General features: G+C 40.6%; 1 protein-coding gene across 50 annotated transcripts in view; it reads left to right on the top strand.

Moving 5' to 3' along the window:
• The window catches only part of mef2aa (myocyte enhancer factor 2aa), a 104397-nt gene that overhangs the window by 28492 nt on the left and 62903 nt on the right, over positions 1-13002 (top strand). For all 50 annotated transcript variants that reach the window (XM_077248733.1, XM_077248741.1, XM_077248746.1 and 47 more), the window contains one exon: positions 5083-5303. In XM_077248733.1, the coding sequence (XP_077104848.1) occupies positions 5250-5303 (54 nt within the window). In that variant the 5' untranslated portion in view covers positions 5083-5249. The remainder of the gene's footprint in view (positions 1-5082; positions 5304-13002) is intronic.

The raw sequence follows: 13002 nt of genomic DNA, 5'->3' as shown, positions 1-13002 counted from the left end.
ATCCAATTAATTCCGAATGGACAACATCAAGTCCTGCCCTACATTTTTCCCTGTTGGAGAAACTTTTTAACCTGGACACAGATCACAATAGGGAAGAAAAGGCAACTTCTGTCTAATGCCGACTTGAACTTTTTTTAAAATATAAATCTGTCTATAATTCTATAAATTATAATGAATTCTGTAATTGTAACTGTCTTATAATTTTTCTGAACATGTCTCTAGGCTTAATATTCAACAATATTATTGATCTCATCTGACTGTACTGACGCTGTTGTATGAGAACTGAACTGAGCTGGACGATAACATACTTTTTTTTCAGAACTGCTTTATTGAAACTAATAATTGATGATCTTTACAACGGAACTGAATCAACACTGAACTGACTTCAGCTTAACAACAGCCGAAATGCATAATTTTCCTGTTAACTCTGTAAAGCTGCTTTGAACAATCTATATTGTTGGTAGGGATGCACCGATACCACTTTTTAAGGGTCGAGTACGAGTACCGATATTTTTTTCCTGGTACTCGCCGATACCGATACCGATGCCTGTTGTACTGGGGGGTTTTCTCGTTTTATGTGGCAATTTTCTAAGAACAACACAATGAGACTAATGAACAAATCAGCATCTTTATTTTCAACAACTTAAATAAACTTAAAAAAATAAATCATTCTTATTGTGCTTATCACAAATTTTCAAAGCCCAAATTTCACAGTGTCCAATAACCTCCAAAGGGCAAAACCAAGGACATAATGAATGTAATTTTTACCTGCCTGTCACAAAGTTGTCAAAGTTCTAAAGAAATCACAGACAACAAGACAATCAAATTTGTCATAAAGTGCCAAAGAAATCACAGAACAAATGTTTAACATAACACTGAGTAACAATGTAATCACAGCCGAAAGTGTAAAGTGAAATATTAGAGTGTACTATTAAATCTAGCAACACTATAACTGCAGGAAGAGTGCTCATAAGAATTAAGAAATATTTAAGCTAAGGATCTACGTGAGGTATCGGTCTTTGGTATCGGGGTATTTTTACGAGTACGAGTACAAGTACATGAGCTTGGTATCGGGCCCGATACCGATACTGGTATCGGTATCGGTGCATCCCTAATTGTTGGGGTGGGGGAAAAAATCGATTCTTAGATGCATCGCGATGCGGACGTGGACGATTCTGAATCGATTCACAAATGTCAAAAATCCATTTTCAAAAAAATATTTTTAATTTTTTTTTGATATGTAGTCTATTTATAATGATGTAATATTGACAGAACGCAAGAGACCGAACTCTGAAGCGCGGAAGTGCAGTGCCAAGACCGTCTGTCTGTGGCGTGTGCACATAACAGAGACGCGATGGCTGAGCGCGAAATCCAAACACCCTCCTCGTTAAAAGCTGACGTGTGGAAATATTTTGGCTTCTATGAAGTTGAAGGGGGAAAGGAGCTGGACAAGAGCCACACTAGTTGCAAGCTTTGTAGAATAAAACTAAAATATTTCGGCAACACGACAAATATGAGAAGCCATATGACACGTTTCCACCCAGAGGAGGAAAAACACTCGGCTGTACCAGAGCCGTTTCTCTCTATGGGTCTGGGCTGCACCGGTGTTCAGACGATTTCTGCTGCGTTGTCGAAAAATGCTACCCAAACGCGAATCGATCACAGATAATGTTGATTCATTCTCTATTGTTTCCATAATGGTGTAAATCTCACAATATTATGACATCGTTATTTCATTTTAATCAGGGTAAGTGTATGGGGAGCATATTTTGATATTTTAAATGAACTAGCAATTATCACATTTGATATAACAAGTAAAAATGATATTATTATAATAAATAAAATTATAATAAAATTTGAAGTTAAGAGTACAGTATAATGTACTGTTTTTATTTTTAAAACTGTGTGAAAATTAAAAATTATCATCAAATATTCATCTTTGACCTGTCAAAAGTTTCAGTACTAGTCTCCACAGCAAGGACGCATAGATTTATGGGCGTGGTAAGCAGAAGAAAAATGAGTCTGCACATGCGCATAACCTGTAAGTAGCACATCTCGATGGGTAGCATGAATCTTCAGAACACCTGTTGTTGTTATATTATTAATTTACTACAAGTATGCTGCTAGTTCAGGCACACATTTATTTTCCTGTTGGTTCTTTGCAATGTTAATAAAATATATTGTAAGTTAATTCTTTATGGGTCATTACTTTGTACTTTTAAAGCAAAGCATTTATATTCACACACACACACACACACACACACACACACACACACACACACACACACACACACACACACACACACACACACACACACACACACACACACACACACACACACACACACACACACACACACACAAAAAGATTCAGATAATCGATAATCGCTTTAGAATCGAATCGCAGGCCCCTGAATCGTAATCGAATCGAATCGTGAGGTGCCTAGAGATTCCCACCCCTACTATATTGTATAAAGCGCTATATAAAAAAGGTGACTCGACTTGGCTTATGGAGAAGCTGAGTTAAACCAGGCCTTGTGATACAGGGCCAAATGACATCCTTTCTTCTGTATTGCTGTACAAGAAACTACCACTCCACCAGTGTGCCAGACTGTCTCAGGGACATAAACAGAGACTCACGATCAACCAAACAATAGAGTCCCGTTCTGGCTTGTGCAATACAAGTCATTCAGAGCTTCACCCAGCTTGCCTGCACTGCAGGGCCGTAGCTTGTCTGTGTCTGTTAAGTTGACAGAAATGTCATGACACAATGCATTACGCTTTTGGACCCACAGTCTCCAAGACTGGCATGACAGCTCACAAATACGATTTAGAGAACAAGGATACATGCAATTATGTTTTGCTGTGTTTGAATAAGCAGAGCGGCATTGTTATGTGCACACAAACACAGATAAAGTCCCCAACTTCAACCATGTACATTTTCAATCACGAAGCTCGTAAGCTTCGAATGGTTAATCCAAATGTTTTCATTTCAGTTTGACTGATTGAAAAGCAAATAAATAAGAAACTGTTTGGTTTTAATCTCTCGAGTTTAAAAATTATTCATCGGCAGTGAATAGAACATGATTTTAGAGCACATGCATTTTCCGGGCGCATTGTAAATTAATAATCCCTCTGTCGATCCAGATTTTTGAGCACTCCGCATAGTTTCAGCCCAACGCAGATCATCTCGCAAAACTCCCATTGTTGCAGGTTTTCAAAACGCATTTCCATAATGAGGGTTTGAATATGGCACTCGAACCAGACAATATGCACATGTCGTGAGGGCGAGCGCCGAAGGAAGAGCCAACCATTTTTCCTTCCTGCTGGGGGACATGGTGACTGAGAAAGAACAGTGTCGGTCTCACAGCCCTGGCGTGATGCGGTATAGGGAAATGTCTGATTTTGCCTGCCTGTTGTCAGAGTTTCCTTCTGTGGACAGACAGCGTGATCTCACTCCTAATAGAGACCTGCAGACACCTAAACACCCGTTTCTGTTCAGCAAGTAATTATAGTGTTTATTTCCTGTGGGTCACTCGCAGCCTCCTGGTCATCAACTTCCACATCTTTTTGCTAGCATGGTGTGGCTACAAAGCACGCCGTGGTCTTTCTGCCTCTCTGGAGGAGAGAGTTTCTGCCCTCCCTCAGCGTCTCTCAGATGTGAGATGTGGTTACATAGGCATTTTCTATTTACGTGTTCATCTGTGTCCATGCTGGACGGAGATGATGAATGCTTCCTCTGAGAGCTAGCCGGCTCTTTGTGGGCAGGTTAGCAATGGGAGTCAGGGACAGAAGACGGAGCGGGGAGCGACTCGCGGGCTCCCCGGGGGCAAACTTTGCTCTGAACCTTCTTGACTTGGCTTCCACGCTCTCTCTCACGTGTGAATTGCCTCATCTGGCCCAGAGGATTTAAACTTATGTCAGCCTGAGACTGGGTGCACTCTTAATCATCTTAGAAGTGAGAGCTGGCAGCAGCCGGGGTTATGAGAGGGAGAATGAGGCCTGCTTGCTGTCTCCTGAGATGCTGTGCAGAGGCAGGGGGTGTGTGCTTGTGTCCTAGGTTGTGTCAGATAGAGATGCAGACAGAGAGATACGTGGGAAGGAGGGAAACAAGTCAAGAAAACGGAACGAGATGACCAAAGTGACATTATGCACTGTGTGCATTCTGAAACCAGACAGATGACTTTATGACCCGGCTATTGGTGTCATATTAGCTTATCTGCTAAGGCTCGCTTCTCTTTAAGCCTGAAGTCAGCAGGAAGCATACACATGTTTTTCGTCTTTACTTATTAGTCTGCTGCTTACTTTCATTCTGTTAACTGTCTGTCACATAGTTGTCAATCATTGTTAAACAGCTACAGTATGTAACTGCAGGGATGATACTTAGTAAAGCCTGTTTTAGGGTGTCTACACACTAGAGAAAGCTCTGATGGAGTGTTTGACAGATAGGATTTGTTTTATGAAGGGTATGCAAAAAGTAGCGCTGGAATTTAGAACGCAGCAATATTAAAATTCTATCCATTACCAATAATCAGGTATTTTCTTGTTATGGCTGATAACAGAGAAAAGTATATTGAAATTCTATAAGATTTGATCTGAATAAACACAAAACAAAACAGGATTACATTGTATTCATCATTATATTATAATATAAGACAATTATTATATTATACTATACTATACTATACTATACTATACTATCCTTAGGATGGTTAAAGATTAGGTCAGTGCTAGATGTCAACAAAGGTAATATAAATGTAAAAGTAGGGGGAATGAGCATAAAAAACACATATCCATTATCCAGTGTTTTAGCTTTTTAAACTAATTATAAATGTCACGAGTGGGCCAATCTCCAGCTGTTGAAGAAAAGCAGGTGTGAAGATAAGAAATCATTGTGTGTCTCAGTTTTATATCCTTCCTGCATGTATCAGGCAGTGGAACACGCTGTGTTCGGTCGCTTTCATCTCCATCAGACCTCCACTTTTGAGTTTTCAAATTACAACGGGTTTTCTCTCTTTTTTTCTCTTTCTGTCTCTGATCTTCCTTTCTTTTTCTCTTTCCTTCTCTAATTCTGTTTCACAGATCGTGGTGTGGACACCTCAGGAAAAAGACATAGAGAGAAAGAGAGTGAGAGAGAAAGACTCGAGAAGAAAGAGTGGAGTACAATGTGCTAGGGGAGTGAAGGCAGACAAACTCTCGTGTTTTTCTGATATTCTCGGGGTGTCAGAGAGACCAAGCAGGACGCCAAGATGGGACGGAAGAAGATACAGATCACACGGATCATGGATGAGAGGAACCGGCAGGTCAGTAGTTGTTATGCATATCATCCTTATCGTGCATGCTCCATTTCTTCTATTTTAACATTTTACGAAGACATTAATGCTTTTATTCAGCAAGGACTGATAAAGATGTTCATAAAGCTACAGAAAGATTATATTTCAAATAAATGCCGTTCTTTTGAAATTTCTATTCAACAAAGAATGAAAATTATTTTAAATTGTAATAATATTTCAGACTATTAATGTTTTTACTGTACTTATGATCAAATAAATGAAGCCTTGCTAAGCAAGAAAATCTCACCGACCCTAACATTTTGGTCTACATGTTATGGAAGAAAAATCTGAATCCCTTCATGATTTTGTACACAGCAAACACAACGGGCCTGAAAGACCCATTTGATTTTTGCTTAGTTTGGGCCATCTGTTCATTGGCTAAACATGTTGTCCCAGCATTCCTGGATAGACACACAGCCATAAAAAGGGACTGGGACACATTTCCAGTCATATTTACAGACGCAGCTCCCACACACCACCCTGCAATTTTGGTCCGGAGATGTTGATGAGGCAGACAGAGCTGGTGCAAGTCAGTTGGTGTGGCAGCGACACGCAGCAAGGGGTGGCGAGTGAATTGGGGCGACTATGGCCTCTCCCTTTTTCCCCTCTCTCTCTCTCTCTCTCTCTATCTCTATCTCTATCTCTATCTCTATCTCTATCTCTATCTCTATCTCTATCTCTATCTCTATCTCTATCTCTCTCTCTCTCTCTCTCTCTCTTCACACTGGTGGGCTTGTGCTGGGGCCGGCAGGGCCCGTTGCTCCTTGCGGTTGCAGCTGCTTGGTTGTAATTAGGAGCAGCCACTGCACCTCGACACCCTCTCATTACAAGGAGGGACCGTAGGATACACTGTGCCCATCTCTCTCTCCGTCTCCCTATTTCTGCTTCTGTCTCTCGCTATATATTCCTGTCCTTTCCCCAGAAAAGTGGCAATGATCTGGCCAGCGACAGAGACAGACTGGAATTCACCCTTGTCTACTCACGCTAAATATAAATAACATAACACAGCCCCGTCTGGTCGCTTTCTCTGACACAGTCATTTTAGAGAAGGGAAAATCCACGTAAAAAACAAATGTGAGGCACTGACAGATCTGCTCAAACATACATGGCATGTCTAATATCCATTTGAAAGAGGAAGTCACTCCATTTGTTATGTTTATAGATTTGATAATGAAAAAAAGTATGCATCAGTCTACGTCTCTCCAGCTAGACTTGATGCACCCATTCACACCCGCTCAAAATATCATTTGCACTGTCTCGTCGGTGAAATAACTTTCTTGCCATGCTCACGGAAAGCTAATTGAGGTTTTGCTCACTCTCCTGAGGGTGATAACATAACAGCCCGTGCCCTCCTCCCTCCCTCCTTGCCCCCAGCTCTCCTCCCACCTCTCTGACAGTTACTGTGGAGGTAGCAGTTCAGCCAAGTGAGAAACTCGAATTTACAGGACAGGCCAATTATCAGCATAACACCAGGTCCTGGGTGGGATCCAAATAGGAAGGCAGGCAAAGAGAAGATGTCTACTAGAAACATCAGCATCTGCACTATCCGCCCAAGTCTACAACATCAGCAAAAAGAAAAGGAAAAAGCAAAAGAGTGGGCAAAGAGAAAGTTACTGTAAAAACACTGTTTTTTTAGTTCAGTGTATTTAATTCTACCAATCTTAATGGGATAGTTCACCTCAAATTTTTTTGTTTGTTTATTTTTGGACATTTTTGTCTTTACTGGGACAAAAGTATCAGAAAACCAAGGCTATGACTATGAACAAGGTCTCGAAACTGATCACTCAAAGCCTATAAATGCCTCTTTCATTCAAAGCGTATCACTCATCTCCCAACAAAAAATTTAATTGTCATCATTTACTCACTCTCATGTCCAAGACAAAAAAGGTATTTTGAAAAATGTCTCAGGTGTTGTTTTGACCGTATAATTAAAGTCACTTTTATCTAATGTTGTTTTATACCCCATTGACTTTCATTGTAAGGACAAAAACAGTTTCACATTCTTTAGAAATTCTTCTATTATGTTCCACAAAAGAAAAAAAAGTCATATATTTTTGGAAGGACATGAGGGTGAGTAAATCATTTGAATGATCCCTTTTAGAATTTATTCACCCGCATTGACTTGCAACTTTAAACGTATCACAATACAGCTTTCTCTTTTCCCTGCTGTTATTACAGAGCTTGAGAGACAATATACCACACAGTAATTAATTGCACTCTTGTCTGTCCGAATCCGAATTTCATGGTGCTCTTCGGAGAGAGTGGTTATCAGTGGCACACAGGCTCAGCCATGAGTGTGGTCGACTTGCCCAGCAGAGAGTTCTTGGAGACAAATGGAGAACGATGTAAGACGTAAAGCCCTTTTATTAGCCACATCCCCCCCCCCCACTAGCATGAACCCGGTCTCCTGCTCGCTCTAGGGTGCTCCCCTCACCCTGGGGAGATGGCCATTAGCATACTGGGCCCGTTGAAAGAAGACAATTAAAATCCTTATCTGCGCGGCTGTGCCGGGAGCTATCTTTATTCATTGCATTAGAATGAGAGAATGCCTTAAGTGGCCTAATTAAATACAGTGGCGGTTCTGGACGCAGCACAGGCTTCGGCAGGGGCATCTCGAATCATTATGTGAAGGGATCTTGAAAGCCTGTTGACCTATCAGGATTTATTTAGGAGAGCTTAGCGGGGGTCGTGATGTCCACAATTGCAGTATCTGTCAAAACAATGGGTTCAGACGCAAGCCGCAGGACGTTCATTGTGCCGTTCCTGCACGTATCCTGCAATATTATTCACCCCCAAGAGGTTTGTAAGATCTTAGTGAGCGTCGGATCCTGCTCTTCGATCGATTCGCCATGAAATTTGCCAGGAAAAAAGACCGAAGGTATAACAGACGTCGATTCAAACATTGATTGAGTCCCATCAGTGGAAGAAAGAGGTATGAATTCATTATTTTATGAGAATGAAGGCAGAGCATCTCTGTTCTTACTCGGCAGCATGCTCAAACTCTATGAAATATAGAGGAGCTGGAGGTCCTGTCATGCATGCATCCCTGTCCTTCTGGGGCTTTCCACCAAAAGCCCCTTAAGTGCGGCCTGTAGGAGGAGGAAGGAGTGACAGCGAAAGGAGAAGAGGAGAGGATTTGGTGAGCCTCACTGAACAGCTCAGGCTGACATGCTAATTGCAAAGCTGTGTAAGGGGGACGACTGCCATAATAGCACAGGAGGACATAATGATCCCGAACCCCCCCTCCCTTTCGCAATCCACCTGTCCATCGTCCACTCAGTGCAAGTTCTGATTTCCTCTACGGCTCTTAAAACCTGTAATTATTTGTCCTGATAATGTCGTACACCTGTCTCATTTTCAGCGCATGTGATAGTGGTAGTAACATGCTTTTGAATTACTCCCCTAGTAGAAAACTTATAATTGCGGTGATGGTCTCAAAGGATCCTAATGAGAGCTACCTGTCACTGTGAAAACAGCATCACTCCATTGTAGCTCTGATTGTGTTGTGACTAGGGCTGTCGCGATAACTGCAATATTGCAGTACCGCGCTACTGACAGGCCAACCGCAGAGAAAGGCAAGTAACCGCAGCAACCGCGAACCGCGTTTTCTTTTTTCATCAGGCAACCCTTCGTAGTTCGTACCATGTGTATTGAATGTTAAATAAGTTAATAATGATAACAAGACTGTTTATCATGGTGATTTGTACAGAGGATTCGTGGATTTGGACTTGTGCCAGACAGTGAATGTGTTCGACTGAGCGCGTGCGATTACCTGCGTCTGTCTTTGAAGTCAAGTCATGTATATTCGTGAAAAGGTTGCCGTTCCCAAGGAAAGCGAAATATTTGTCGTAGGCTATTATCCTTTTAACGTGTAAGGGTATTTACCATGAATGGCGTAAGCGCTGGTCAGCATTGCACAGCTCGAGGAAGCCGTGGGGGGAAAGCAGCGAGTCACGCATTGAATCAATGCCATTGGTCTCTATTAAGTGAAGCATTGCTTCAGCTTTGCCCAAAAGTGAAGCATTGCTGGCCAGCTGAGCCTTGAAAAGTGGAGCTCAAAGTTAAAAAAATAATTAACACCTTGTTTCATTACATCTATCATTTAAGGAATCAGCTTTTTGAACTTTTTGTTGAATGAACGGTTTAATGACTCACTCAAAGACAGTCCGTTGGCATAACAACTGCGCGCTGAGTGACAGTCTTTCAATGCGTGGAGACGCTGTTTAGTTTCGGTTACATTGGTTACATTGTTTTTGTGTATGCTGACCACATCATAACACGTATTTATATAGCTAAAAAATATAAATAAATAAATGGCGGTAAAACCGCATATCGCGCTATTGAGCCACTCAAAATTATCGCAAGGGAAATTCCTTCACCGCGACAGCCCTAGTTGTGACAGCTCTTTGAATCAAAGAGGATGGAAAGTATTATTGTGAACACAAGAGTAAAGACTCAAGGGAAGAGTTCTGCTAAAGCACGCACAGGAAAAACACCTTGTTATGCAGAGAGAGAAAAATTGTCGCTCGCAATTTCATCAGGTATCTTTTGGCTTTGTTTCCATACAGTCGACATGCACTCTCTCTGCGTTTGTGTGCGAGTGTGTGCGTTTGGACCTCTGTGCCTAACGACGTCCGCTGTACGCCATTAAGCAGGCTCACTAGGGGTAATTACCCAAGTCATTAAAAGTTTGATGATTTCACTGCTGGGTGGAGTGTCACCCGCCCTTGCATTGGCTTACTTTTGCTTCCGCATGTCGCATGTTCAGGAGTGCTGAGCCTCTTGCTCTTTTTTCTTTTCTTTTTTTGTTGGCAGGAAAAAAGTGACGTGTATCCTTCCCTTTTATTAGACTCCTCTTCTTTCTCTCTCCTAAAAGGTTTTGAGAGAACACCATTATTCTTTAATGATAAAAAACATGGTTTAGAAACCAGGGAGTGGAAAAAAAGAAGATTTCAATAAAAGTGCCCTTTCTGATATTAGGTGTCCTTAAATGATTGTAATTGCAGCTAAAGTGGATTATTTAAAGCAAAGGGAGTTTTGTTTTTGGTTTAACTGCATTAGAGTTTAGCTCTAGGTTTGTAAGGGGAAATAGTGTGGGAGGTTTTCTGTCTGTAATTCATGTTTGATGACAACAACAATGAAATGCTCAGAACAATGAAAACCTGTCTTCAGTTATTCATCATGGTGGCAGAACATCAACAGAATGAAAAGTCATGGAAATACAAATGATCTTTATATCTGAAAGAATCTGTTCATTGATTTCTTTTTAGGTAATGTTTGTTGGCCTCATTATTCATTTAAGAAACTAAACAAGTACTCTGTTCTAACACCTAACATATTTCCTACACCTAGCATATAGCATAATCAACATTTGTCCACCATCTTTGATTTACATTTTTTTATAAATCAAACTGACCATGTTGCAGTGCAATTGCAGTACTGAATTACAATGAAATTGTACAGTATTATTTATTCAAATGATATACAGTATATTGAAAAATAACATTCATTATATTAAATAAACATATTAATAGATACATTTATTTCCTTCATTATTATTTCATTTAATAAACACCTGTATATTTCACCAAGTTTGTAATTTCTGAAGCATTTCATGGAATGTGATGCATTCTGTGTCTGCCTTCTTTTTGAATACAATTCAAATTTGGACAAATTTTATATTAGGTGTCAGCATAATAAAATTGCCTACCTATTAGAACAGCTTTAATGTCATGAGTATGCCTTAGAGATCTTTAAATTTAGTCTCCATTAGTCTCCATTGGCATCTCACTAGGTTATGGAATCACATTCTATCAGAATACTTCCTTTAAAAGTATAAACATTTTTTCCAGCTTGTTTTGCCTTAATTGCTTTGCTGTTTTTCAACAGAATATAAGAGACAAATTATCACAGGTGAAGTTCATGTTGTGAATGAGTGTGAGAGATAAATGCATAGAGATAAGTCTAATTACAAGGTCACACCGGCTCAGCCCCAGCTGGCTGACTCGAACGCTCAGAACCCAGCATTGAACTGTGGACCTGGGGCTTCCTCTGTGTCCTGTGAAAGCTGATCCAGCCGGACAGGAGGGAGGGACCGCTGCCTGTCTCCCAGGCCTGAGTGCTCTTTGCTGGGAAGCAGGAGCGCAGGAGCCAGGGGGCTTGGGTCACTCTGCCAGCTGGTGCTATGGCAGAGAGTCTCTCTGGACCACACAAACCCCCTGCTATTTGGTATCGAGATCATTGAAGCTGACATGCTGCTTTCAATTATATGTCACCACTGGTCCCTAACTATGCTCTCTATTCGATATAAGAGGCATCACCTTCAATGCCAGAGAACATTACAGGCCCACATGGCTTGTTTTTCCTGTTGACTCCCCTCCCTAAGGACAGCCTGTGATGAAGCCTTTGACTGATAAGCCAGACATTGTCATTTTTCTGAGGTGAAACACACACACACACACACAGATTTACATGTATTCACGTATACCCTTAAAATACTTGGGTACACTTCTTCATGATCTATTTCGTCTCACCACAATCCACAACAAGGAATTCCTCAAGATTCTGGTCACGTAAATGCATTACTCAACATTTTTCACCCACACATTAGCCCATTTCCTCTTTATGGGAGCAAGGATTTCTTTTTTACTTACATCCCCATTTGCTTTGATTCACTGGTATCTTGAAATTCTAAGAAGCCACAATAACCAACGGTATAGAAGTCAGCCCAGTGCGCTGCCAGCAAAAAGAGGACAGACTGAAAAGTAAGATACAAACATGGAAGAGATGATGGCAGAGCAGAATTAGTACCCCAGCAACTACCTGATATGCTGAAAAAGTTGTGAAAAGGTCAGCGTTCTTATTCCTGCTGTACAATTAGATGAGAAATGCTAATATAATTACTGGATGGCTGGGATAGAATGACCTTATCAGAGACTGCCACAAGTTGAAGAGAACAAAGGGAAGTTTGGAGCACAAAACATGACTCATAACATTACTTCCTCAAACTTTAGTTACTGTGGGTGCTGTGTTGAGGTGCTCCCAATATCGGTTTGTGGGATTATTCTTACCAATATGTTTTTGTGTTGACATTCTTTATAATATATTTATATTTTTGACTACTATTAGGGTTGCACGATTTGGGGAAAAATTCTAACTGCAATTTTTCTAATAAAAAGTTTGCTGCATTTCATTGTAGACCTGCACAGTTTGGCCCAAAGTTATGTCGTCGTACCTCTACAATGTGGCAGTTGATGACTATAAAATAATGATAAAATTACTATTTTAATTATTATATTTACAATTATTACACATATTAAAAAAAAATAATATTGTAAAATTTAACTGTAAAACAAAAATGGAGTAGGCTAGTTAAGGCGAGACACGGCAGGCAAAAACATTGTTTTTTTTCACTGGTCAATTTTGAGATTTTGGGATATTTTCTTCAATAACATGTCTTCTTTCAGACTTGTGGTGAAAAAAAGTCTGAAATACACATTTAGGTCTTTATTTTACTACACTTTGTCTGTTTGCGTCTGTACATTTCTCATAAATCCTTCATCATAAGTTGTCGTTATAAATCATCCCTCTGCTCCGCGATCACGATCTGCAACCTGTCATCACACACACCGTTAGAAAGCTCTCTCTCTCCTGTACAATACTGACGGAT

The sequence above is a fragment of the Siphateles boraxobius genome, unplaced genomic scaffold (assembly GCF_051911475.1).
Source record: "Siphateles boraxobius isolate OS27281-9 unplaced genomic scaffold, OSU_SipBor_1 31, whole genome shotgun sequence".
NCBI lineage: Eukaryota > Metazoa > Chordata > Actinopteri > Cypriniformes > Leuciscidae > Siphateles > Siphateles boraxobius.
This window is presented reverse-complemented; position numbering and strand designations above follow the sequence as displayed.